The sequence below is a fragment of the Formica exsecta genome, unplaced genomic scaffold, assembly GCF_003651465.1.
Source record: "Formica exsecta isolate Colony F162 unplaced genomic scaffold, ASM365146v1 scaffold191, whole genome shotgun sequence".
Lineage (NCBI taxonomy): Eukaryota > Metazoa > Arthropoda > Insecta > Hymenoptera > Formicidae > Formica > Formica exsecta.
Window position 1 is genome coordinate 2,886,773 of NW_021849211.1, and position 23,584 is coordinate 2,910,356.

General features: G+C 37.1%; 3 protein-coding genes across 5 annotated transcripts in view; 1 reads left to right on the forward strand and 2 right to left on the reverse strand.

The window, feature by feature from the left end:
• The window catches only part of LOC115233917 (transmembrane protein 132E), a 116,596-nt gene that overhangs the window by 12,984 nt on the left and 80,028 nt on the right, over window positions 1–23,584 (reverse strand). For both annotated transcript variants that reach the window (XM_029804559.1, XM_029804557.1), the window contains exons 2-4: window positions 17,609–18,749; window positions 7,285–7,428; window positions 1,823–2,093 (exon numbers count right to left, since the gene is read on the reverse strand). In XM_029804559.1, coding sequence (XP_029660419.1) covers window positions 1,823–2,093; window positions 7,285–7,428; window positions 17,609–18,749 — 1,556 coding nt within the window. The remainder of the gene's footprint in view (window positions 1–1,822; window positions 2,094–7,284; window positions 7,429–17,608; window positions 18,750–23,584) is intronic.
• On the forward strand, window positions 4,750–6,462 carry LOC115233918 (uncharacterized protein DDB_G0283697-like). Of its 2 annotated transcripts, none has more exons than XM_029804561.1 (2): window positions 4,750–5,512; window positions 5,567–6,462. In XM_029804561.1, the coding sequence occupies exons 1-2, from the start codon at window positions 4,801–4,803 to the stop codon at window positions 6,301–6,303; spliced, it is 1,449 nt and encodes a 482-aa protein (XP_029660421.1). In that variant the 5' UTR covers window positions 4,750–4,800; the 3' UTR covers window positions 6,304–6,462. The 2 variants fall into 2 exon arrangements, with proteins under 2 accessions (XP_029660421.1, XP_029660420.1); XM_029804560.1 differs by having other exon boundaries at window positions 4,751–5,458; window positions 5,513–6,462.
• LOC115233919 (phospholipase A2-like) overlaps window positions 20,727–23,584 on the reverse strand; it is a 4,131-nt gene continuing 1,273 nt past the window's right edge. Inside the window, exons 2-4 of the mRNA XM_029804562.1 lie at window positions 23,082–23,241; window positions 21,658–21,810; window positions 20,727–21,085 (exon numbers count right to left, since the gene is read on the reverse strand). Of these exons, the coding sequence (XP_029660422.1) occupies window positions 20,941–21,085; window positions 21,658–21,810; window positions 23,082–23,241 (458 nt within the window). The 3' untranslated portion in view covers window positions 20,727–20,940. The remainder of the gene's footprint in view (window positions 21,086–21,657; window positions 21,811–23,081; window positions 23,242–23,584) is intronic.

Genomic DNA, 23,584 nt, shown 5'->3' on the forward strand with positions numbered 1-23,584 from the left:
AGCGTCGTGATGAAAATAACCGTAACTGACGGAAGATCGACAAAATCTTACCAAAATCTTAAAAGTCCATCGATTACTTTTCCTACGACGTCTTAAAGTACCCGGATCTGCCACTGAAGTCAGTGCAGATTATGATGTCAGAAGCGCAAAGTCATTCGAAGTCTTTCCTCTCGTATTATATATCGAAATAATACGCACGAGTTCTGTCGCATCGCCATCATTCGCGTTGGATGCAGAAGATTCATAAAATACCAAGATAAAATACCAAGAAGTGCCAAGATTTTTCCTTTTTCTCGGTTTCTTCCATTGATAAATGGCGCGAGGGGAAAATTTATTTTTTATTATCTCTCAAATTTAAATCGTAGAAATAATCTTCCAATTTCGATTGTTTCTAAATGCAAAATATTCAAGTGTATATTTTTATTAAGAAGAAATCTTGATTCAAGGCTGGTTTATATTTTGAAATCAACTTTTACATTATATCTAAAAAGATAATGTACACTCTCCCTCATAAGTTATATGATAATACCCTAGAATCTAGAACAGTCTTAGATACGAAATACCGACAGTAAGAATTCTCAAAACCCGCCTATTCTGGTCTCAACTTTTAACTTAGATAAAGCTAGAGGAAGCAAAAGTAGTAATTCTTCCCGAAACAAAATGTAGCAACTCGTAAAATTAACATTTACATTGCTGAAAGTATCGTGCGTTACCTTAGAGATCGGAAGTACCGCCTGTATATCGTCCTTCTGTATTTCCAGCCGCACCTGCAGCTTTCGCTTCTCGGCATGATGATGATGATGATGTTGCAGCTGGTGTTGCATTCGTTGCTGCAACTGATCGACGGCCGTCAACTGCGAGCCCTTCTCGTCCTCGCCCTGGAACTCGTAACGTACACTCCATACGATTTTACCACCGTCCCAGCTTCCGTCTATGCTGTCCTCGCTGGCCTCCAGCAGCATCGTCATTACTTCTTCCGCGGATCTGAAACGTGACAACAGTGATTTTTTGAAAAATATCCGCGTAATAAATCGAAATTAGCGAGAGGAATGTAAGCTTTACTATTCAAAAGAACCAAAGAGAAGAGAATCTCTTCACGAAAATGGAAAAATATTTTCAAACAACCTAGTTTTCTTTAACAAAACTGTCCTAATTTTTTACATAAATCGTAATAGGCGTAAAAAGTTATAAAGGTAAGATAGCCAAAAATTGAATAGTTTACAAGATATTTTATACTTTAATTTGACATAATTTTACATAAATTATGAAATATCTCGCAAAATATTCATTTTTTATCTTACGTCAATAATTGTATGTATGAAATAATGAGAAAAATTAATTGGTATAAGATAACACATTGTTTCTCTGAAAAGCATATAATAATAAAAACGAGAGAAATGTAAGCTTTACTCGAAAGAAAAAAATCAGAGAGAAGAGAATCTCTTCATGGAAACGGGAAAATATTTCCAAACAATCTACTTTTTTTTTTTAACGAAACTATCCTAATTTTTTATATAAATCGATATATTTTATTAAGAAGAAATCTTGATTCAAGGCTGGTTTATATTTTGAAATCAACTTTTACATTATATCTAAAAAGATAATGTACACTCACCCTCATAAGTTATACGATAATACCCTAGAATCTAGAACAGTCTTAGATACGAAATACCGATAGTAAGAATCCTCAAAACCCGCCTATTCTGGTCTCAACTTTTAACTTAGATAAAGCTAGAGGAAGCAAAAGTAGTAATTCTTCCCGAAACAAAATGTAGCAACTCGTAAAATTAACATTTACATTGCTGAAAGTATCGTGCGTTACCTTAGAGATCGGAAGTACCGCCTGTATATCGTCCTTCTGTATTTCCAGCCGCACCTGCAGCTTTCGCTTCTCGGCATGATGATGATGATGATGTTGCAGCTGGTGTTGCATTCGTTGCTGCAACTGATCGACGGCCGTCAACTGCGAGCCCTTCTCGTCCTCGCCCTGGAACTCGTAACGTACACTCCATACGATTTTACCACCGTCCCAGCTTCCGTCTATGCTGTCCTCGCTGGCCTCCAGCAGCATCGTCATTACTTCTTCCGCGGATCTGAAACGTGACAACAGTGATTTTTTGAAAAATATCCGCGTAATAAATCGAAATTAGCGAGAGGAATGTAAGCTTTACTATTCAAAAGAACCAAAGAGAAGAGAATCTCTTCACGAAAATGGAAAAATATTTTCAAACAACCTAGTTTTCTTTAACAAAACTGTCCTAATTTTTTATATAAATCGTAATAGGCGTAAAAAGTTATAAAGGTAAGATAGCCAAAAATTGAATAGTTTACAAGATATTTTATACTTTAATTTGACATAATTTTACATAAATTATGAAATATCTCGCAAAATATTCATTTTTTATCTTACGTCAATAATTGTATGTATGAAATAATGAGAAAAATTAATTGGTATAAGATAACACATTGTTTCTCTGAAAAGCATATAATAATAAAAACGAGAGAAATGTAAGCTTTACTCGAAAGAAAAAAATCAGAGAGAAGAGAATCTCTTCATGGAAACGGGAAAATATTTCCAAACAATCTACTTTTTTTTTTTAACGAAACTATCCTAATTTTTTATATAAATCGATTCCTCGTAATAGATGTAACAGGCGTAAAAAGTTCTAAAAATAGGATAACCAAAAATTGAATAGTTTACGAGATATTTTATTCTTTAATTTGACATAATTTGACATAAATTATGAAATATCACGTACAATATTCATTTTTGATCTTACGTCAATAATTTTATGTACGGAATAATGAGAAAAATTAATTGGTATAAAGATAACACAGTTGTTTCTCTGAAAAGTATGTAATAAATAAAAATTAACGAGAGGAATGTAAACTTTACTACTTGAAAAAAAAAGAAAAAACGAGAGGGAAAAGAGAATCTCTTCACGGAAATGGAAAAATATTTCCAAACAATCTAGTTCTTTTTAACAAAACTATCCTAATTTTTTATATAGATCGATCCCCGTAATAGGCGTAAAAAGTTATAAAGGTAGGATAACCAAAAATTGAATAGTTTACGAGATATTTTATTCTTTAATTTGACATAATTTGACATAAATTATGAAATATCACGTACAATATTCATTTTTGATCTTACGTCAATAATTTTATGTACGGAATAATGAGAAAAATTAATTGGTATAAAGATAACACAGTTGTTTCTCTGAAAAGCATGTAACGAATAAAAATTAACGAGAGGAATGTAAACTTTACTACTCGAAAGAAAAAACGAGAGAGAAGAGAATCTCTTCACGAACAGAAAGGAATTTCCGACGAAAATTCAATAACTGGACGTTTCAAAAGCGAAGATCAGAAGCAATAGGTCTTATGTTAATAGGAATTCGTAACTCTGTAACAATGACAAAGTTTTCGCGAAATATATACATATGTAGATATACCGGATTCCTCGAAAGTTCGAGGATAATCCATGGAAGCTGCGTATCACCGATAAAAGAGATCCGTTTGCAGCAGTTTGTATATATACGGGTTTCTGCCACGGATACGAACAAATGAGTTCGTTCATCTATTCGTGCTTGCGCGAGTGTAAACACACTCTTCGCGATTGATGCTATTTCCTACTGATGTGAGAGAGTTCGTGAGAACAAGCGCAAGAATTAAAAGGAACGAAAACTCGCCTGTTGTTATCCGACTGTTGAATTGGCAAATAGAAAATCGTTGCTTTCGCGCGACGAGCTTTGTATTTTCCACAATGCACACTAACAGAGAGAGAGAGAGAGAGAGAGAAAGGACGTCTGTCCAAAATATCTTTACCGCTTATGTTTAGCTGCATACGATTCTGCGGCTCATTCATATTTTACAACGAGCAACGGGCAACATAAAATTACCGTGAAATGAGCTATTTCCACGAAAATTAAACCAAAATTAAGCATTCATAGCTATGTAAATTTAATTATACTGATTAAGATCTATAAATTTATTAAACGTAATTAAACGCGGGCAGCAAAATAAATAAAACGTTACTTGGTGTAACGCTAACACATCTACATTTATGTTGAAGATAAAATATTTGGAATTATGTAAAAAATTTAATTATACATTTTTCAAAATTGCGAAAGTGCGTGTTTTTTATCCGAAAATTAAACGTCAAGTTCCCAGCCCCGTTACGCGGGATCATCGAGATTCTTATCGCGAATCTTATCGAAGGTAAGGACGGTTATATCTTCAAGGTAATTATCCCGCAGGCCTCAAGCTATACCTGCCTATCTAAGAGGAGCAGCATCACACGCGTCGCATTCGCATCTGATTTCGATGCGAGCGAGAAGCGAGAGTCGTCGCGCCTGCATAGAATCTCGATAAGCGAAACCCCCCTGCGGGACGAAGTCACCCCCTTCCCTCTCCGCCCTTTCCACCCTTATCGCGGCCGTCGATCTACGGTTGCGTGCGTGGCGGCCGACGTTATCCTCGAAACCTACCCAACCCCTCTCCCTCCTCCCTCTCCCTCCCGCCCAAGCAATCGACGAAGCGGCGTAAATCGTCGATTTCGCGGAAGTCGAAGGCGGAATCAATGCGGACCATCGGCGGGTTAAGGGTGATAACGAGAGAGAATATCGCTTCTACCTCCGCCCTGCTCTTCCCGCCGACTTTGTCGGCGTCGCTGGCGTCAGCACAATACAACGCTTCTCTGCTGTCTTCCTTTCTTTATCAGCGCCTCGCGATACGGTGGTATATAAGGCCGATCCGTTCGGCCGTTCTGTCGTAATTTGTCTTTCGCGTGAATCGATCATGCGTCGCGGCGCGTTATTGTTCCTCGCGGGTACGCTGCTCGCGTTACTCGCGAGAATCCCCGATGTCCGGGCGTATCCCACGGAGGATCGGGACAACGCGTTAACGACGACAGTTGCCGGCGTGGACGAGAAGAATTCGTCATTTCAAGATTTGTGTCATTTCAAAATATGTGCTATGAATGAGACTGGAGCTAGTCCGATAATTTCTGAGATTGCCTTATCACTCAGCGCAGAGCAGAGTGTTGATGAGCATGCGAAGAGAGACGCTTATAAAGATGTCAGTATGGAGACCTTCCAGGACGAGGAGAAGGAATTTCAGCGTGTGAGGCGTGCGTCGAAGAGGAAGGGTAAAGAGAATGGCAACGATGATGACAGCAGTAGTAGTTCTTCCAGCGACGACGACAGCGATGACAACGATGATCATCAAAAGAGCCCGAAACGATGCGTGAAATCTAAGAAGGATGACGACGACGACGACGATTGTGATAACGATCGTAAGAGCAAGAAACAAAGCGTGAAATCCAACAAAGATGACAACGATTGTGATGATGATGATGATGATGATGACGATGATGATGATGATGATGACGACGACGACTCATCGTCTTCTTCTTCTTCGTCTTCGGAGGAAAATAAGAAAAAACGAGAGAAAAGACATATCGAAGATGATAGTCTGGAAGATGTATCATCACCCAAACGAGAGAAGAGACATATCGAAGATGATAGTCTGGAAGATGTATCATCACCCAAACGAGAGAAGAGACGTATCGAAGATGATACTTCGGAAAGTGTATCATCGCCCAAACGAGAGAAGAGACGTATCGAAGATGATACTTCGGAAAGTGTATCATCGTCCGAAGAATTAAAAAATCAGACGAGATTTATGCGAGGTGTATCGGAGAATTACTCGTCCGGGGAAAAAAATAATCCGACGAATCGACATGTCGGAGAGGTTGGCTCGAAAAGCGAATCATCATCCAAAGAGGTGGACAAATCGAAAGAGTCGGGATTGATCCGAATTCCTTTATTCCGAACAGATGGGGAGAATAAACAGAAGAATCGATTTGTCAGATCGTTCCAAGATACTTCAGACGGTATTATATCATCGTTCGAAAAGACGGGCACCCTGAATCGATTTATCCGAGGGCTCGATACTTCGGAAGAAAGTAAATCGTCCTTCTCGAAAGAAAGGAATGAACCAAAGAATCAGCTTGTTCGGTCAACCGAAGATTCCACGAGTAAATTGTCGTCTGAAAAAAGTGATAAAGCCCTTTTCCTTATTCCTCCTTACATCGAAGATGTTAGTCGTTCGCACAGTACCGTAAAGCAAACTGACAAACCGCACAATCGAGTGACTCGATCGAACGACGGCAAGAAGAAGAAGAAGATACAGAAGAAGAAGAAGAATACGAAGACGAAGCGCCATTGTACGCCCAAGGCGACTACTCCTAAGGTGGATACTCATGAAACGATGCTACCAACGGATCATCTTCCGGTTTGATATATAGCATTAGTCCCCAAAGTTTATTTTCTTTACATCACAAATACGATATTTACAAAGAGTTTACATTATATAAAGTTAATGCAATCTGAATACTTTTACTTGTACGTTTAATTAAACTCTTAAAATCGCAGTAAATATATATTCAAATATAAAGTTTATTTGTTTTTTATTAACCGTCCAAGTTTAATGAAAATGAAGATTAAAAGAGAAGATTTAGAATCTTTTATAAATAATTATATATAAATAAATCTATAATTATTTCTGGAAATTGACGGATCCATAATTATTTAAATAATAATCCATGAATATAATTTTTATTAAGTAAGGCGTTTTAATATAAGATGTTTTGTTTTGTATTAAAATATTATAATAAAATATTATGCCATAAAGTTTCGTTAAGTCGACATACATATGTTGGTGAGCTTAGAAAGATTTTCGCTGAGATTGTAACATGAGAACAGTTAATGCAATGAGCAATTTAAATCCCTCGCTTCTCTCCATTCGTTTAATTGAAAATGCTGCGAATTAAATTCCGCCGCGAAACGACACATAAAACGAATTTCTCGGCAATTGAGCGAAAAACCGCAAAATTTTATTTCAATATTGCACAATAATCAATTTTTTTATGTTATTGATAATTATTTAAAGTTTAAACCAACTCCTTTTTTTTTTATATTTCTAAATCTTTTAATTTCGGAACAAATATGCTTATAAATTTTTTACATCGAGTTAAATGTTCAAAAAAAAAAATACTATAAAAATCGATTTAAAAATTAACATCTCAAATAAAGATTTTTTAAATTATATAATCAACATTTTATAATATATATTGTTTAATTTGAAAGTTGAACATTATTGATTTGAAATTTGCCATTAATAATTTATCTTGATGCCATATACGCGTCTTATTTTATCAACATTTATGATCGAAAAATTATTCCTGCGTCAATTTTTTAAAAAAATGTGAGGTGTACTTACGTGCTTAATATACGCGATGTCGTCTCCTTGCGCCTTGCTGTAAACGTGGCGGCGGTATTTTTCGCGTTTACATCGCTCTGGACGATCCAATCCGGGCTGCTGGACGAGGCATCCAGGATCTTTACCCCGGATTTGACTCTCACTCTGAAACACACGGAAAGTTCGTAATTGTAGCGCAAATTCAAGTACCATTACATTTTGACGTAATATTGGATAAATGGAAAGAATGAGAGATGTGTTCGTGTGTAAAAAATATCCTCTAAAAAGTATAATTAATCCATTATTCTCCATCAATGAATACACACACACACACACACACTGACTCTTATTCGTTAATTTACAAAAAGATCGTTCCGAACCATTCGTTAATTAACAATCTGTACGTATAATTGGCTATTTCGTAATGTAGAAATATGATATTGATCTAGGTTTATTCGTCATAGCTACTATCGAATCATATAATTTGAATTCTTTGGAGAGCAATTAAGATCATTTTTTACAAGTTCGTATACTACTCGAAATTTGCATCAAATGGTAATCTTGATATCGAATCTTGATATCAAATAATAGATATATCCATTTGATATCTTGAAAAAAAAGAGAGAATATTTTATAAAATTTCGTTAAAAGTGGAAATGCATTTTATATTAATCACACCATTATCATCGTTTTTTAACGCGACAATCTCAATTTCTAGACCTTTACAATATTAATTTGTGATCAATAAATAAATACATAAAAGCTTTCAGATATTCCGAAATTAACGCGCGTATGTTTAAGAACTGAAGCAGAAAGACTCGTGTGTTAAAAGTGATAGATTATCAAGTACAATCGTGAGGAAAAAAGCAAGAAATAAAAGAAAATAAAAAAAAAAAAAAGAAAGAGGAGTATACGCTTGGAATATTATACAAGTCACGTATAAAGTTTCAAAACTGTTTCTTTTTAACGAAGACTTATACGAGTACTCCACTCGCGCGCTACTTTCATTACTCATATCACGTCGTATCGATCGCGACTCGCGCGCGTTTCTTTCATCTATCGTATTATTAGCCACGTCCTCTTGTTATTAAAAATGAATGAACATATAGTCCTTCATCAACAAGGCTCGTTGCTCCCCTCTTCTCCATCCATGTAGTTCTAACAATATTCTCAAGTCTGTTTATGTAGTCCCCGAGTTTACCCATATAAAAGTCAAAAATAATAAGTAGCATTTTTTGCGAGAGTATAAATCGATAACTAATATTTACACAATTTTTTAGATACAAGCAACAAAGTAAAAGTATTTATCTTTTCAAGTATATAATACTCAAACAGTTTGCTCCATCGCGAAAGAAATGTTTACACAAAATTTCATGAACTTGAAATAATAAGAAAATCAATAAAGAAAACGCCTACTTCCCTTTATTAAAAATAGAACAATTGCACTGATTAATTTGAGCTACGATTTCTATTCGATGCAATGTCACTTGTGTGTTTGAGAATTCTGAATTATTGGTATCAATGATAAAAATAACGAAAGAGAAAGAAAAGAAATTTTTCGATTCGAAAGCAATCCTATTTTTATTTATACCATCACTTATACTTTTACCATCAATGCGATGCACGTAAACACGCGCGAGGAGAGAAGAAAATAGATAAAATACGAATATAAACTCGCGATAAAGTCAACTTTTTTCTCCATTCTGGAAAGTATTATGTCCTATTATGTCCTATTATGTCCTTTCTCGATCTCGTCAGTTATCTTCGGCGAAGTTGTACGTATCGGTTTTCCGTTCGATCGTTGGACTCGTTCGAGGACCCTTCATGTATGGCATCTTCATGCTTCGAGTATCGGTTCTCGGCTGTCGGCGCAATAATACACCACGCTACCACTTGTCAACGCAATGTCGCGCGCATTCCGGCGCGACAATCGCTTAAAAGCCGGATTATAATCAAAGTAGCGTCTATAATAATGCACTTCGCGTTATATCATATTGCGTTTCGTGACACTTTCCCGACCATCTCTAATCGAGCATCCGTTTGGAATCGAGTCTTTTGGAGGATACAGCAAATTTATTTTACAATTACCAGATTAAATTCTAATTAAATCAATAATTTTTTTTAGAATAGATATGTCATTTCATAGATATTAGATTAAATTCTAATAAAATCAATAATTCTTTTAGAATAAATATGTCATTTCATAAAAGCGAGATTAAGCGTTTATCGATGGTTTCCTAAAAAAAAAGGTAAACAAGATGAAAATTGTGCAAATTAGAAACTTGCACATTGTTTCCTCATCATTTTATTTCGCTCACAAAGTTTAAAACAAATGGGTTTTTCAATTTTGGCTTCCTCATAAAGGAAGATATCTTAAAATTTGCAAAAGTTACAGCGTGGACATTTCTCAAAAAATTCAAAATTTTATAAAAAATGAACCCTTTTACCAATCCTCACCAAATTCAATACCAGCTAATTCTTTAATAATACTCTATTTATTTAAAAAAATTTAATCCGATATCTAAAAATTTGCAAAAGTTAGAGGGTATACAAATATTTCTCAAAAAACTCAAAATTTTATAAAAAAATGTATCCTTCCACCGATCCCCACCAAATTCAATACCAAACATCCTTTAATGATACTCAATTTATGTAAAAAAATTTAACTCGATATCTAAAAATTTGCAAAAGTTAGAGGTTGTAGAAATATTTCTCAAAAAATTCAAAATTTTATAAAAAATGAATCCTTTCACCGATTTTTACCAAATTCAATACCAACCATCCTTTAATGATACTCTATTCATTTTAAAAAATTTAACCCGATATCTAAAAATTTGCAAAAGTTAGAGGTTGTAGAAATATTTCTCAAAAAATTCAAAATTTTATAAAAAATGAATCCTTTCACCGATTTTTACCAAATTCAATACCAACCATCCTTTAATGATACTCTTTATTTAAAAAAATTTTGCCCTATATCTCAAAAATTTTTTAAAAATATAATTTTTCGTCGTTTTGGGACATTCTAAACACATCGAATATAAAAAATTGGAAAAAAAGTTTTGTCACGGAAACAAAGCTTCCTCTATGAGGAAGCAGAAAGGTAGAGAAGTAACAAAATCATATCTTTGAATTCAGGGAAATTTCCAAGTATACTTAATAAAATCTATTTCGAAACTGTTACACAAGTATATTTCCATATAAAAATCATCTCGAAATTGGCCAAAGGAACAGCGATATGATGAAATGAAAATAGAATCTGGGACGCTTGGCATAATCATAAAACGGTATGTGCATGACAGATAGCTGCGCGTGACATTCAAAAATGAATCCTTTCACCGATTCTTACCAAATTCAATACCAACCATCCTTTAATGATACTCTTTATTTTAAAAAATTTTGCCCTATATCTCAAAAATTTTTAAAAAATATAATTTTTCGTCGTTTTGGGACATTCTAAACACATCGAATATAAAAAATTGGAAAAAAAGTTTTGTCACGGAAACAAAGCTTCCTCTATGAGGAAGCAGAAAGGTAGAGAAGTAACAAAATCATATCTTTGAATTCAGGGAAATTTCCAAGTATACTTAATAAAATCTATTTCGAAACTGTTACACAAGTATATTTCCATATAAAAATCATCTCGAAATTGGCCAAAGGAACAGCGATATGATGAAATGAAAATAGAATCTGGGACGCTTGGCATAATCATAAAACGGTATGTGCATGACAGATAGCTGCGCGTGACATTCCTCCTTTCGATCTCGAGATTCTCGCGTTGGATTTCTCAAAAATTCACAGCCGAGGGAGGCGAGTCACGGACGGCTACGCACGTATTCCGACGGAAATTCGGCGACATTGGCGTCGTTTGTCTTCGTCGAGAGTATCCCGCGGACGAATAAGATCGTCTCTCGTGCGTCACGTTTCCCTCATCATCGACTCGCTCGCGCGAACCAGAAAAGGCCGCGCGTTCTTCGTTCCCGAACGCTTACATACTCACGCCCAAGTTACGTGACCGAGTCGCAAGGTCGGTATCGTATGCGGTATACGCGGTATGGGAGAAGAGAGGAAAACGCGACGGAAGAATACCACGTCTATCTGACGCCGGCGACGCACAGATTATTCATCGCCATATCGTGTCCGTGTTAGAGCGTTTGCGGCGAAAAATCAGACGTTGTAGTTGCTGCGATATAGCAAAACCGATAATCCGACCTCAATCCCCTTTGGGTCACATTATCCGAGCTGTAAAACGAGTAATATGCGTGTGATTATCATCCTTATCATTTAAACACTTCGGTTTTATTTTCACATTTTTTTTTTTTTTTTCCTTTGAAAACAACTGCTTCGATATCGACAGATACGAAGTGGTGCTTCAGTTTTATCGAGAAGCGTAATTATTCCGCAGTATAATTCTCTCTCTGACGTAATAGGATACGAAACCGCGTATTATTCAGCCAGAATTATTGGCATTTAAAAAAAAAAAAATAAACAGAATCGAAAGGGAGTGTCGTACATTACGAGAGCCCGTAATAATTTATTCACGATATACCCTGTCACTGATGTGTCAACGCGCATGCCCTTTTCTCGCAATACGTATCCTCGGCCTCGAGGTCATTCCTAATTCAAGGAGGATTTTCAAGCGCGCGAGAGTGCGACCGCTGTAAGCGGATCTCGCGGCGAGCGGAAAAGTGCACCGAGAAAGAAATTCGGGACGTATATATTTTCCGAGACAGGATATTGCCTCTTCAAGTCACTCCGGCGTATTTGCCCGAGTCGAAGAAGCGGCCGGTTAATTCTTATTTAAGGACACCATCGAACGCTCTCCATAATAATAACTCAATTTGCCTCGAAAACGAAGGTAGGAAGGGCCTTCCCTTTGCTCTTATCACCTAAAAAGAGTGAGAGACAGAGCGTACCTTCTTCCCTCTGCTCATACGCGTCATCGTAATCCCCGCATCATATGCGGGGGATCGTAGGAGGAATTCAAAGCGCGGAAACGACATTTCCATGAGACGACGGCATAAAATATTCTTAAGGCGAAATGTCGCCCCGAGAGCGAGATCTCTGATTTGTCGCCCGCTTCTGCGAATATCCTACGTTAAGAGAGGGATGGGCCATTTCCGGTATAACATACTTCGGACGGAAGCGGTCAAGGTACAAAGGATCGTCAGGCAAATGCTCATTTATAAGCGAAGGAAACATTCTCTCTCCTTATATTCTCCGCCTTTGCACGCATTCTACTCTGCTTCTTCAGCAAAGTTTCAGATTAATCGGCCGCAAACTGTCAAGTTATCTAGGATCTCTTCGCTTCGCTTCAAAATTCTGCCGGCGTCAGATGTTACATAACATATGGCGATGTGCACGCTGCGGTGCATACTACGATCAACACATACATATATATATACACATATATACGGAAACGTGTTAACTTTATTCCCGACAATTGTATTACATAGCGGCGAAGATATATGCTCGTGTTCCATATATCTGACAATGAGAAGAAACTCCAGTTGTGTTCTCTCGTCGCGAGCAATTTAAGTGTACAAAAACAAGCGTAATTGCCGTCTCTCTGCACAGGAGCTCGCTTTCTCGCTTTCGACAATTCATTTACATATCTCCGATCTTAATCGTTTCGCTAACTTCGGATCCGGAACTTTAATTAAATATCTGTATTTAAGCTGAGAGTAAATTAAACTCGGGAAAAGCGCGCGTGACAAAAACTCAAAGACGTAAAATATCAATGTATTATATGAATCAAATGACAAAGTGCTGAATGAAAATTTATGTAACGAGAGAAATGAAAATAGCATTCAACCCCTTTATACATATATAATTTTTACATATATTTTTTGTTAAGAAATATAAACGAAATGTTATATATAAATTAAGGAGACTAAACAATAGTATTTGTCGAAAATGAAGTCTTTTTTGAGGAATTTATTACAAAAAAATAAGCTAAAATTGAGAATTGTCCTTTAACAAAATGTTTATTAAGATCATAAACCATAAAAAAATTTTTTTTTTAAATTGAGAATATACATTAAAAATGGCGCTGTAGATGGCTGATCGAAAAGGATTTTTAAAATGTTTATTAAGATCATAAACTATAAAAAAATTTTTTTTTTGGTTGAGAATATGCATTAAAAATGGCGCTGTAGATGGCTGATCAAAAAGAATTTTTAAATAAGTTTTGCAGTGATAACTCAAAATAGAAGCTCAAATCGACTTGAAAAAAATTGAGCATGTTTACAATATGTATAATTTCGGACTGAACCTCTAAAAAGTTTGTGCGAACTTTAGTTCTTGAAAAAAAAAAAAAATCAAATATCTGTTTTTTTCGACACACTTTTTTAAAAAAATCACCATTTGAATCGCCTGTTTGATTTTCGATCAGCCATCTGCAGCGCCATTTTTAATGCGCTCTCAACTAAAAAAATAAATATCAACTCAACTAAAATATTCTCAAGTAAAAAAATTTTTTTTTAATATTTTATGATCCTAATAAATATTTTGTTAAAGGACAATTACCGATTTTAATTCATTTTTTTGTAATAAATTCCCCAAAAAAGACTTCATTTTCGACGAATACTATTGCCTAGTCCCCTTAATGGTATTATCCCTCGTACACCCTTTACAACTCCTTCATTATTTATCCACATTCTTGCACAATTCCATCAAGTTTGTATCCGTTTCTAGTTGTTTATTAACAATAAAAACTGCCTGATGCGCCGAGCTATTCTCGATTAACACTTACTAATGATAAGTGATGATCTATGGGATAAGAAGATGAAAATTAATAGAGGAAGACAACGCAAAATGGATGATGAATATCGGTCATCGTTAAACAGCGCTCGGCCAGGCAAGCCAATTACAAGTTCCAGATCAAGTTATTTCCGCAAGCCTATCTCGCATTTACATACAAATCACCGATGTGCGAAGCAACGAGGAATGCGCGCTATCCGGAGAGCGACCTCGAATCTACAACACGTATGTGTGCTCTCTCACGTTGACAATTGACCAAATGTCGCTCCAAATGTAGCTACCCGTTTATTCAATGATCGTCGGCCGCTCCCTCCCTCTCAGCCCCTTCCCTTGCGTGTTTTCGGGCGATCGATATCGGCGACGGTATGTATGCATAAAATCACTTGCAAATCGGCAATATCTGTACGTATCACGCGATAAAATTTTTCAGAAATTTGGAGATTTTTTTTTTTTCTTTTACAGAATATCTACTTAAATCTTGTAAAAATATCTTCCAGATATTTTCGTTCAAAATTCCAGGTAAAGAGAATATTTTAAAGATTTTTCCTGCTATTTTCTCAGATATTTTTTTTTTATTACATGCGTTTTCTAAGGTTTTTTACTAAAAATATAAAGCCTCTTAAGTTTCAAGAGCTAGATTTATAAATGTACTGGAAAGAACTGAAGAACTTTCGTAAGATCAACATTTTTCACTCGCATAATATTTTCATATTAAAAATTGCAATAAAGAATACGTACTGCATATTCAATATTTTGTTAAGATATTAAATACATAAATAGAGATAGATATATATGTATAATTATCAAAGAGAGAGAGAATTTTTTAAAAAATTCCCCAAGTCCTAATAAATTCCATGAAAATTCCTTGATTTTTCCAGATACAAAAGAAATACCTGAGAAATCCAGGTTTTTTTTATGTTTTTTCAAGGAGTTAGACACCCTGAATATAAAATGGATTTTAGCGAGTCTGATTATAAATGTCGATCACGTCTGCCAATGCTTGATGTGCGAAATATTGACGATTGTACGATTCTGTTATAGTCGTGGAGAAGAATCCAGAACATTTTTCTTCATCGATATAAAAAAGAAAGTTGTACCCTTAATTTTCGCGTCTCAGTGGGTACCTGCAACTGCAAGAAAATGCGCGATATCCGGGAACGATGCAATGCCGAGAAGGAGACTCATGGCCGGAACAATGCGGTTTACGAGAGGCGGGCTCGTAGAAAATCTACAGTTTAACGCGGCTGGCTAAGAGCCTTAGATTAAGGTTGCGAGACATAAAAAGCGGCATAAAGCCCGGCCCTCGACACGGACAGGGGCTACGATTAGCCCTTAGCAAGCTCTTTAACGCGTGAAGAAATTTTCGCTCGCCTTCCCTCCAACAGTTTTTCTCCGAGGGCTTTTATATGGGGTAGTTCGCGTTTAAAGTATTTACGAGAGATTCGAACGAGCGTATCCTTTCTCCTCTTTCCGAATTTCGGGAATTACATTAGCTAAATAAAGAGCGATGTGAATAGAAGGGATATATTATATTTATAATACTTGATTTTTTTTCTTTATTAGAACAATATAATTTTTTTAATTGATAGTTGTATTAATAATCTAATATCTCATATAAAATATACATTTTTAAAAAAGTTTCTGAAATTATATACTATTAAATTGATAATAATGTTTTATCGTTATCGTGTTACACAGTGGTATAAAATTCGAAATAGAGCACGTAAAAATTGAAAAATAATAAACTTTCTTTATTTTTTTTATGTAAAATATTTGTAAAAGATATTTGCATAAAAACGTTTCCAGTTAAAATAATTTAGTAATAGAAAACGTGCGCCAAATTTTTCCCAGATTACGAGAACAATTAGCATTGTATGCACGATATGATGAAAAAAGGAAAACAGGAGAGATAGGAATTTATCTTTATCTATGTAACTCTCAGCTTTCATAAAAATGTACGACCGTATCTTTTTAATTCGCGTAAAATAGCGGAACGTCAAGGCTATGTTCAGTTACGCAGATTCCTGCGTATATAAACAAGCATTTCTGTTTTAAAATTACTTCTAAACGCTGAAATTGCGAAGATGATGTCGATAACCTGCGACCTACGTTCAGCGAGTGCAACTATTGATTCCGTTTATTTTACGCGTTATCTCATCGTCCAAACGGGTCATACTACGGCGATTTGAATGCAAAATACAAAATTGCATAAGTAATATTTTGAAAATATATAACTAACTTTGATTCAATGTTGGTGCGTGGCAGCGATAAAAATAGTGAAATAGTTTAACGAAAAATACATTATGAAAATTAATGTCCTATAATATAAACCACGGAATTGTAAAAAAAATATTTGTGAGATAAGCATTATTTATAAAGGTTTAATTATCGATCCGATCCCTTAAAAATTTATACAGCGAGCATACTATAATATTAAAGCGAGTTAAATAATTTATACACCATGTTTAGCTATGTTGCATGCAGAAACTTTTAAAATTCGTAGTTATGTTTGCGAGTTTATAATATGTAAACAAATTATATATTTCTGAAAAATATATATATTTCAATCCAACAATATATTATAAATTCAAAAAAATGGAGAAATAAAATAAAAAAATATATATATAACGCGCGAATTAAAATTCTCATCAAAATTCTATTTTTAAATCGCTGGGAAAGGATATCTCGCGATATCCGTAATATAAATATACAGCACGTCAGTTTAATTAATTTAATTAATTATATAAGTTTTACTGCTCGCGATTGTATGGAGAGCCGATGCGAAGGGTCTTTTATTATTAACCGATTTTGCGCGATTCTTATAGCCCGCCTGTAAGTTTATCGCGTGTATACGTCATTATTTCGCGCGGAATCACCGTATCTAGTTGCTTGTAAAGTGCAAGCGTTCTACAACGCTATCGTTATCGAACGTTGAGAAACATCTCCGACGAGCACAGGTCGCATTCTTAAAGAGCCAACGACACGTTTCTCACGCGGATTGGCTGCTAGTCCACGCTCGAGTGTATCTTCTTCCCCTGCTTCGCATTCCGCGTCGCGGAACTTTCAAGTGCTTACTAACAACAGACGAGCTTGTAACTTTGCCCACCGGCTTACTTGACAATTCATCCAATTAGGAGATTTCAACTCCTCCCGAGGGGACGTTTCCGACCCACTTTCCGGCCGCGTGCGCTCGCGCGCGCGCGAGAGAGAAAGAGAGAGGGAGAGAGAGAGAAGGAACGAGAGAGAGGGGGTTTAAAACGTACCTCGCAAAATACATGCGAAAAAAAGTTGATGCACAAAGTGAACCCCAACGCGCGGAAACGACGTTGCATATAATTGTCTCGTTTATCCGGAAGCGGTTAAATTGGACATCGTAATCGTCTTTGTACTCGCGTCGACGCTAATTAATCGTGGGTTTATATTAAATCTCATCAATATTTATAGACTCCTCGATGTGTTTCTAATACAATTAAAAGTAGGATTAATATGAATAAACAAAACAATCGTTTCATTTCTTATCCTACCTCTATTCTACCTGTACATCGTCTCCTCAAAAGATGCGCATAAAACTCGCGTAGTGACTTACCTCAGGATAACAGCGATGATTAATTGCAATCGATCCTGCCGCGTATCCGTTACTTTGGCAGGATGCAGAAACGCCGGGACGTGAAGTCTGGATCTCGGATAGAGCGGTCCGTGGGGTACCAGCAGCGTAAGCATGTCGTCCGCTCTGAGTTCCTTGTAATCCGCCCTGTTCGGCGCCAGCGGCACTTGACCCAGAGGAGTGACGGGTTGAATCTGCACCCTGGGCCTGCAGAAACCCGATCCGTCGACCGAGCCGCCGCCGTCACCGCCGAGACCGCCGCTGCCGCCGCCGCCTTCCTCCGTACGCGGTTCCAGGACGGAGTAAGCGACCTGGATCAATCGCGGCAGACTCTTGGCGACCTTGACACGACCGGAGGCATCGGGCGGCGGCAACGGCGCCCACCAATCCGCCGGTATGGTGATTTGAGCGAGGCACACGCCGTTTTCGCCGTCGGGGCTGCAGGCGGCCGTCAGCGCGGCGGATGAAGATGAAGAAGAAGAGGAGGAGGAGGAGGATGAAGAGGAGGAGGACGAGGAAGAAGAATATCCCCGTCCATTGTTGATCCTGCTCGCGGCATTGCTGCGCGACGGGCTGGCCAGACTGGCGTGCAGGACGACGCAGACCCGCTGATGGCGCGCCATCAGCACCTGACGTCTACCCCCGGTCTCGCTGCCGGCGTGGAAGAGCACCCTGAGCACGGGCGAGTCGCGCGGCACGCTGTTGCCCACCAGGTGGGCCGACATGTCCAAGTGACGGGCGCCGAGCTCCTGCGCGTCCAGGATCGTCGCCGCCGTGAGATTGCGCCGCGTTTCCGGTGCCGGTAACGCGTCCAGCGGGTCGGGAACTATGTAACGCGCCGGTACGGTCTGCTTGGTGCTGAAGGGCCCGTACGTGGCCCGCACCGATACCGGCTCGCTCGTCTGGAAGACGGTGAACTTGTCGATCGAGAGGACGGAGCCTGGCGGCGGCGACGGTACCGCGCTCGCCGGATTATTATTGTTGTTGTTGCTCGACGAGCTTGTCGACGGCGCCGGGATGGAGTCCGATATGCCGCGGGCGGGATAATATTGTCGCTGCGAATGCTTCAGGAAGAATCCGCCATCCTTGTTCTCGAAGTGAACCTCCACTGACGCCGCCACATCTGAAGAAGAAAATAGAAACAATTTGGTCAGATGCGAGTTTCGACTTTGCGATTAGAATTATTTGATTTACAATTAGCTGTAACAAGTCGCACGCATGATACAAAGACTTTTTTCGGCATTTTACAAGTGTAATTGATATACTTTTCAATTACATTTACATATTTTTTTAAACACACAAAAAGACAATCTCTATATTTATTTGTAAAAATTCATTATTGATATAAAGTATATTTTTTTATTTATAACATCCATGGAGAGAAAAAAAGAATGAGAAAGGGAGGGAGAGAAAGATTTAAAGTTATCCTAATTGTATTTGTTTAAATCCCTGCTCTCTTTATTCATAAGTGGCTAAACCAAGCTTAATTTAAAGCGTCCTATATATTATATTATATTTCTCACCATGCAATTTACATAACAGAGCTCTTGGTTCTAAACTAAAATGAAAGCAATTTGTTATCAATGTTTCGTTGTTGAATAGAATAGATTTGTATTTAATCAGATGAACACGTGAAAACATCTAAAATACAATAAAATATTTCTAAAAAAACATCTCCGATTTTTAAAAAATATATCTTATAGGAATTTTATCTCTCTGAAATTAATTCCAAGCGTTTGAATCCACAAGGATAAAAATTGTATGTTTGTAACAAATTATTGGAAAATGGAAGAAAGAAAAACAAAAAAATAAAATATTAATTAAATGTACCTATAATATATAAAATGCTTTAATATCGGAAAAATATCTTCTCGATGAAATTTTAACAAAATATTCCTGGAATTTTGTAATATTTTTCCGACACCCAAATTATTATTGCTTATCCGTTATCCCGCCTGTCCTATCTTCTCCTTCCTTTCATCGCTCACCCATTTTAATTTCGCGAATGTCTCACATCCAATAACCTTACATTATTATTAGTGTCGGATCTACATCACACCTCGACGAGACCCGCAACGACAATAACGCGCGCGACTTCCTCGGCGATAAATCATCGCCGCTCAAAGCAAAAAGTCGACAATTTTTCCCATCGCATCGATGGTACACGACCCGACGAAGAATGGAGTCGCCGAGAAAGTTGGCGCGCGCTTACGCGCGTCCGAAAGTTGGTCCAGGTGAGTGGAGAAGTTGTAAATCGGTGTGGCAGAGGGGGCAGCAAGGGGGAGGGGGGGAGGGGGAGGTCGGAGGATGGCGGCTGCGCTCCATCCGAACATAAATTTCCGGAGCAAATCCCGGAGTAAGCGCCAGCTGCCCGCACCGGCCTCGCGTAAAATGGGGGAAATCCTTGGAAAAGCGAGAAGAGAAAGAGAGAGAGAGAGAGAGAGAGAGAGAGAAGAGGGAAGCGAGACCCTCGATTCGACCCTCATCGCTTATCTCCCACCTCTTGGCACCCCCGTGGAGGACCAACCCTCTCGCTTCCTCCGCGTGCTAACTTAGCCTCTATTTCAGCTTCTGTTTTTCTGATACGATAACAGGCGATTACAGCGAAATGATTTAGTGAGGTTTCCAACAGGAACTTATTACCGCTACATTGTGCAGCCAGCCGAATGCAGCAAGGTGGATAGAAATAATAATATTACGATGATATTCGTAGCGGAAAATGTTATTATTTGTCAATTTTAATCGCCTCGGATGATCTTTTTTTTTTTTTTTTTTTTGACGCATGCGCGACGATGTTTTTTAATAAATATTTTCGCTAAATATTTTTTTGTTAAATATGTTTTTATTAAATATTTCAACTTGAACCTGTGTGCAGTACGGTACTTAACAGCTCTCTGCCGTTTGCTATATACAAATGTATCGAACCATAAAAATGAAAGATTTTGATGATTCGCAGTGAATTGGCGTATTTAATCCTCGCAATTTCCACTTTCGCGGATCGTTCGCCCTATAATTTCGCATCCTTCGTGTACACTACGTGTATCCGGCGAAAGCGACACGTATTAAAGCGGGACGAAAAAAAAAAAAAGCCGCATCCTTCGTGTACTACGTGTATCCGGCGAAAGCGACACGTATTAAAGCGGGACGAAAAAAAAAAGAAAAGAGATAGCGGGAAAGAGAGTCGGTCGTTAAAGTCATTTTATTGGCGTTTATTCAACTACGTTGACAAGATACGGTCGAGCGGGAATAATTTGCACGACTTCGTACAGGTGTGCGACATTTCCTCCCATGATCCCGCGCAAAAGTAGACTTCTCTATCGGACCGCGAGTGATCGAGTATGACGGCCGGTCATCGTCATCGCCCGGTGGTCGTTTTGGAAATACGTTGGTACGTCGAACCACTGATACATCTTCGGTTGGCTCTCGTCCAGCTCGTACTCCAAACAGCGTCTAGGAATGCTGCCAAGAGATCGTTAGCACGTTATTTTTTTTAAGTTTCCAATGCTCGTGGCTTTTGAAATAAACCCGTGGTTTTTTCGATGTACGAAATGTTCTCAACAATCACATTAAAAAATCGCCATGATATACGGTGTATCGGAAGAATATAATATAAAAATACTTAACTATTAAATTACAGAAGCAAATTCGAAAAATGTCGCGTGGATATAATTCTCAATGCGTATAAAAATATGCTTAAAAAAATAATTCTCAGAGAATATTTATAGTTTGAAAAAAAAAAGTGCTTTAAAAAAACATCATATTTCAAAAAATAATAATTTTAATCCACGTGCAATTGACATAAATAAAAGTGTAAATGGAAAAACCGTACCGTTCATTGAAATACACGCATGCGATAATGTCGCTATATATAAATACACGAGATCGCGTGATGCGTGGAAAATTGAAGCGACCCGTGTGTACGTATTAAATAGGATTGCGAGAGGATCGATAAATTCTCTCGAGTGCCTGACCCATTTGAAAGTCGAACGCCGACTCTCTACTCGCGTAGCTTTAATACGCTTACGACTCACAGTGAATGCCGTTTGCAGCCAACGATGGGGTAGTCTTCGCGGAAGCACTTCGTGTCTAACACGTTGAAGTAGAGGAAGCCGACCTTCGCGCTAACGAGTTCCTCCGAGCTATGGAGACAGTCGTAGAACCTCTCGTCGCACGAGCAGTGTAGCCTGATTTCATACATTTCACCACGCTTTATCAGATTACTCGCTATAAAAAAGCGACCGGGTACAGAGCTTCATTTCAATTTGAAATTATCTTCACCACACACAACTATATCGCGAAAATGCGGTGACGTTTGTAAGAAATTCTTCGAACTAACGAGTGGATAAAATAATGGAAGTATGTTGCAACAAATAATTTAATTCGTGTGTCTAAAATAACTTTAAAAATTACGTAGCTTAGAGTTCACTCTTGTTCTAAATCTTTATTAATGATAATTAATAAAGATGTATTCGACGAATACAATATTTCAAACGTGTAATAATAATTTTGCGTTAAAAATGTATCCCTTCCCAGCCACGAAATATCTTTTATTATGATTAACAGACGATTAATATTACGTTATATTTTTTTCAGCGCATACGTCATATGATATTTTGATGTTTTCCATAAATTTATATTCCACGCTAATATTTCAATATCGAACGTAGTTGCTTCAAATTCTCTAAATTTTACGATATGTGTTTTTAATATGTCATAGAATATAAGCTTTTAAAAACATTATGTTTTTCCATATATCACAAAAGAGAAAATTGCACCCCTATATAATTAATATACTGAGTTTGTGATAATGCACAACGTCATATATCAACATCAAACGTCAGCCGTAACTATAGCAAGACACGCACGAAACTTGGTAAACTGCACCCAGTTGCGTGAAACTCGCTCAACAGACGTGCTATTGTAAACTAGTACATTGACTTTCTTTTGTAATTGCTAGCAAATCTCTCTGCATGTTTCGAAATGACATTCGTATGACACGCAATAGTGTACGCGTGGACAAAAAATAATCGTGCATTTCGTTCATAAATAAAAAAGGAGCCAAAATATATATATATTTTTTCCCCAGGTTTTCATGTTCAACAAGTCTATCTACGCTGTAGCTACATATTCGAATTGTTCCATTATTTTTATCGTTAAAAAATAAACACACACACAAGTCTTTCTGCTATATTATACAAAAATCGAATCTTTAATAAATTTAATGTTTTTGCAAAAGAGAAATAATATAAAAATAAGCCAGAATATTAAATATTCGAAAATATATCGTTAAATTTTAATTCTTTTAAATCGGATACTTGTCTTGAATAAAAATAGAATGCTATTGAAAATCGTTTAACACGGAATATTCTAAGAGACGTTAATACGAGATATATCATCCTGATAAAAAAGAAATACTAATTGAAGGATTTACACTGTTCTAATTTAGAAGATTCACCTTGTGTAGAAAGCAGTATTGGTCAGACCGTATTTAGTCTGCATCGATTCGATTATATCTTTGCAATTGTCGTGTTCACGGCAGCATGCATCAGTCATTGCGAATACTCCAAGATCGTCCGGGCTGTTCGCGATATTGCCACTGCCGCACCATTTTGTTCCTGATGAAATATTCAAACGAATGATAAAGCTCGTCGCCACTTGATTAATTAAGTTGGAGGGAATGAAAAATTTCCTTCGACTGCTCTTTACCGAATGCACCGACTTCACTTTGTAGAATAGCCACTCTTCCATAATTACAATAATTTTTGTAGCTCTTCTTGAATTATTTTTGCAGCTATATATGTTAAATTATAACGTCAAAACGAAAAATTACACAAATCTCTTTATATATCCTGTATGTTAAAGTAAATGAATCTTTTTGAATATTATTTGCTTAGAAAAGTAAACTGGAAAAAATATGCCAGATATTTTGAATGTCATATTTTTCCAAAAAAAAAAAAA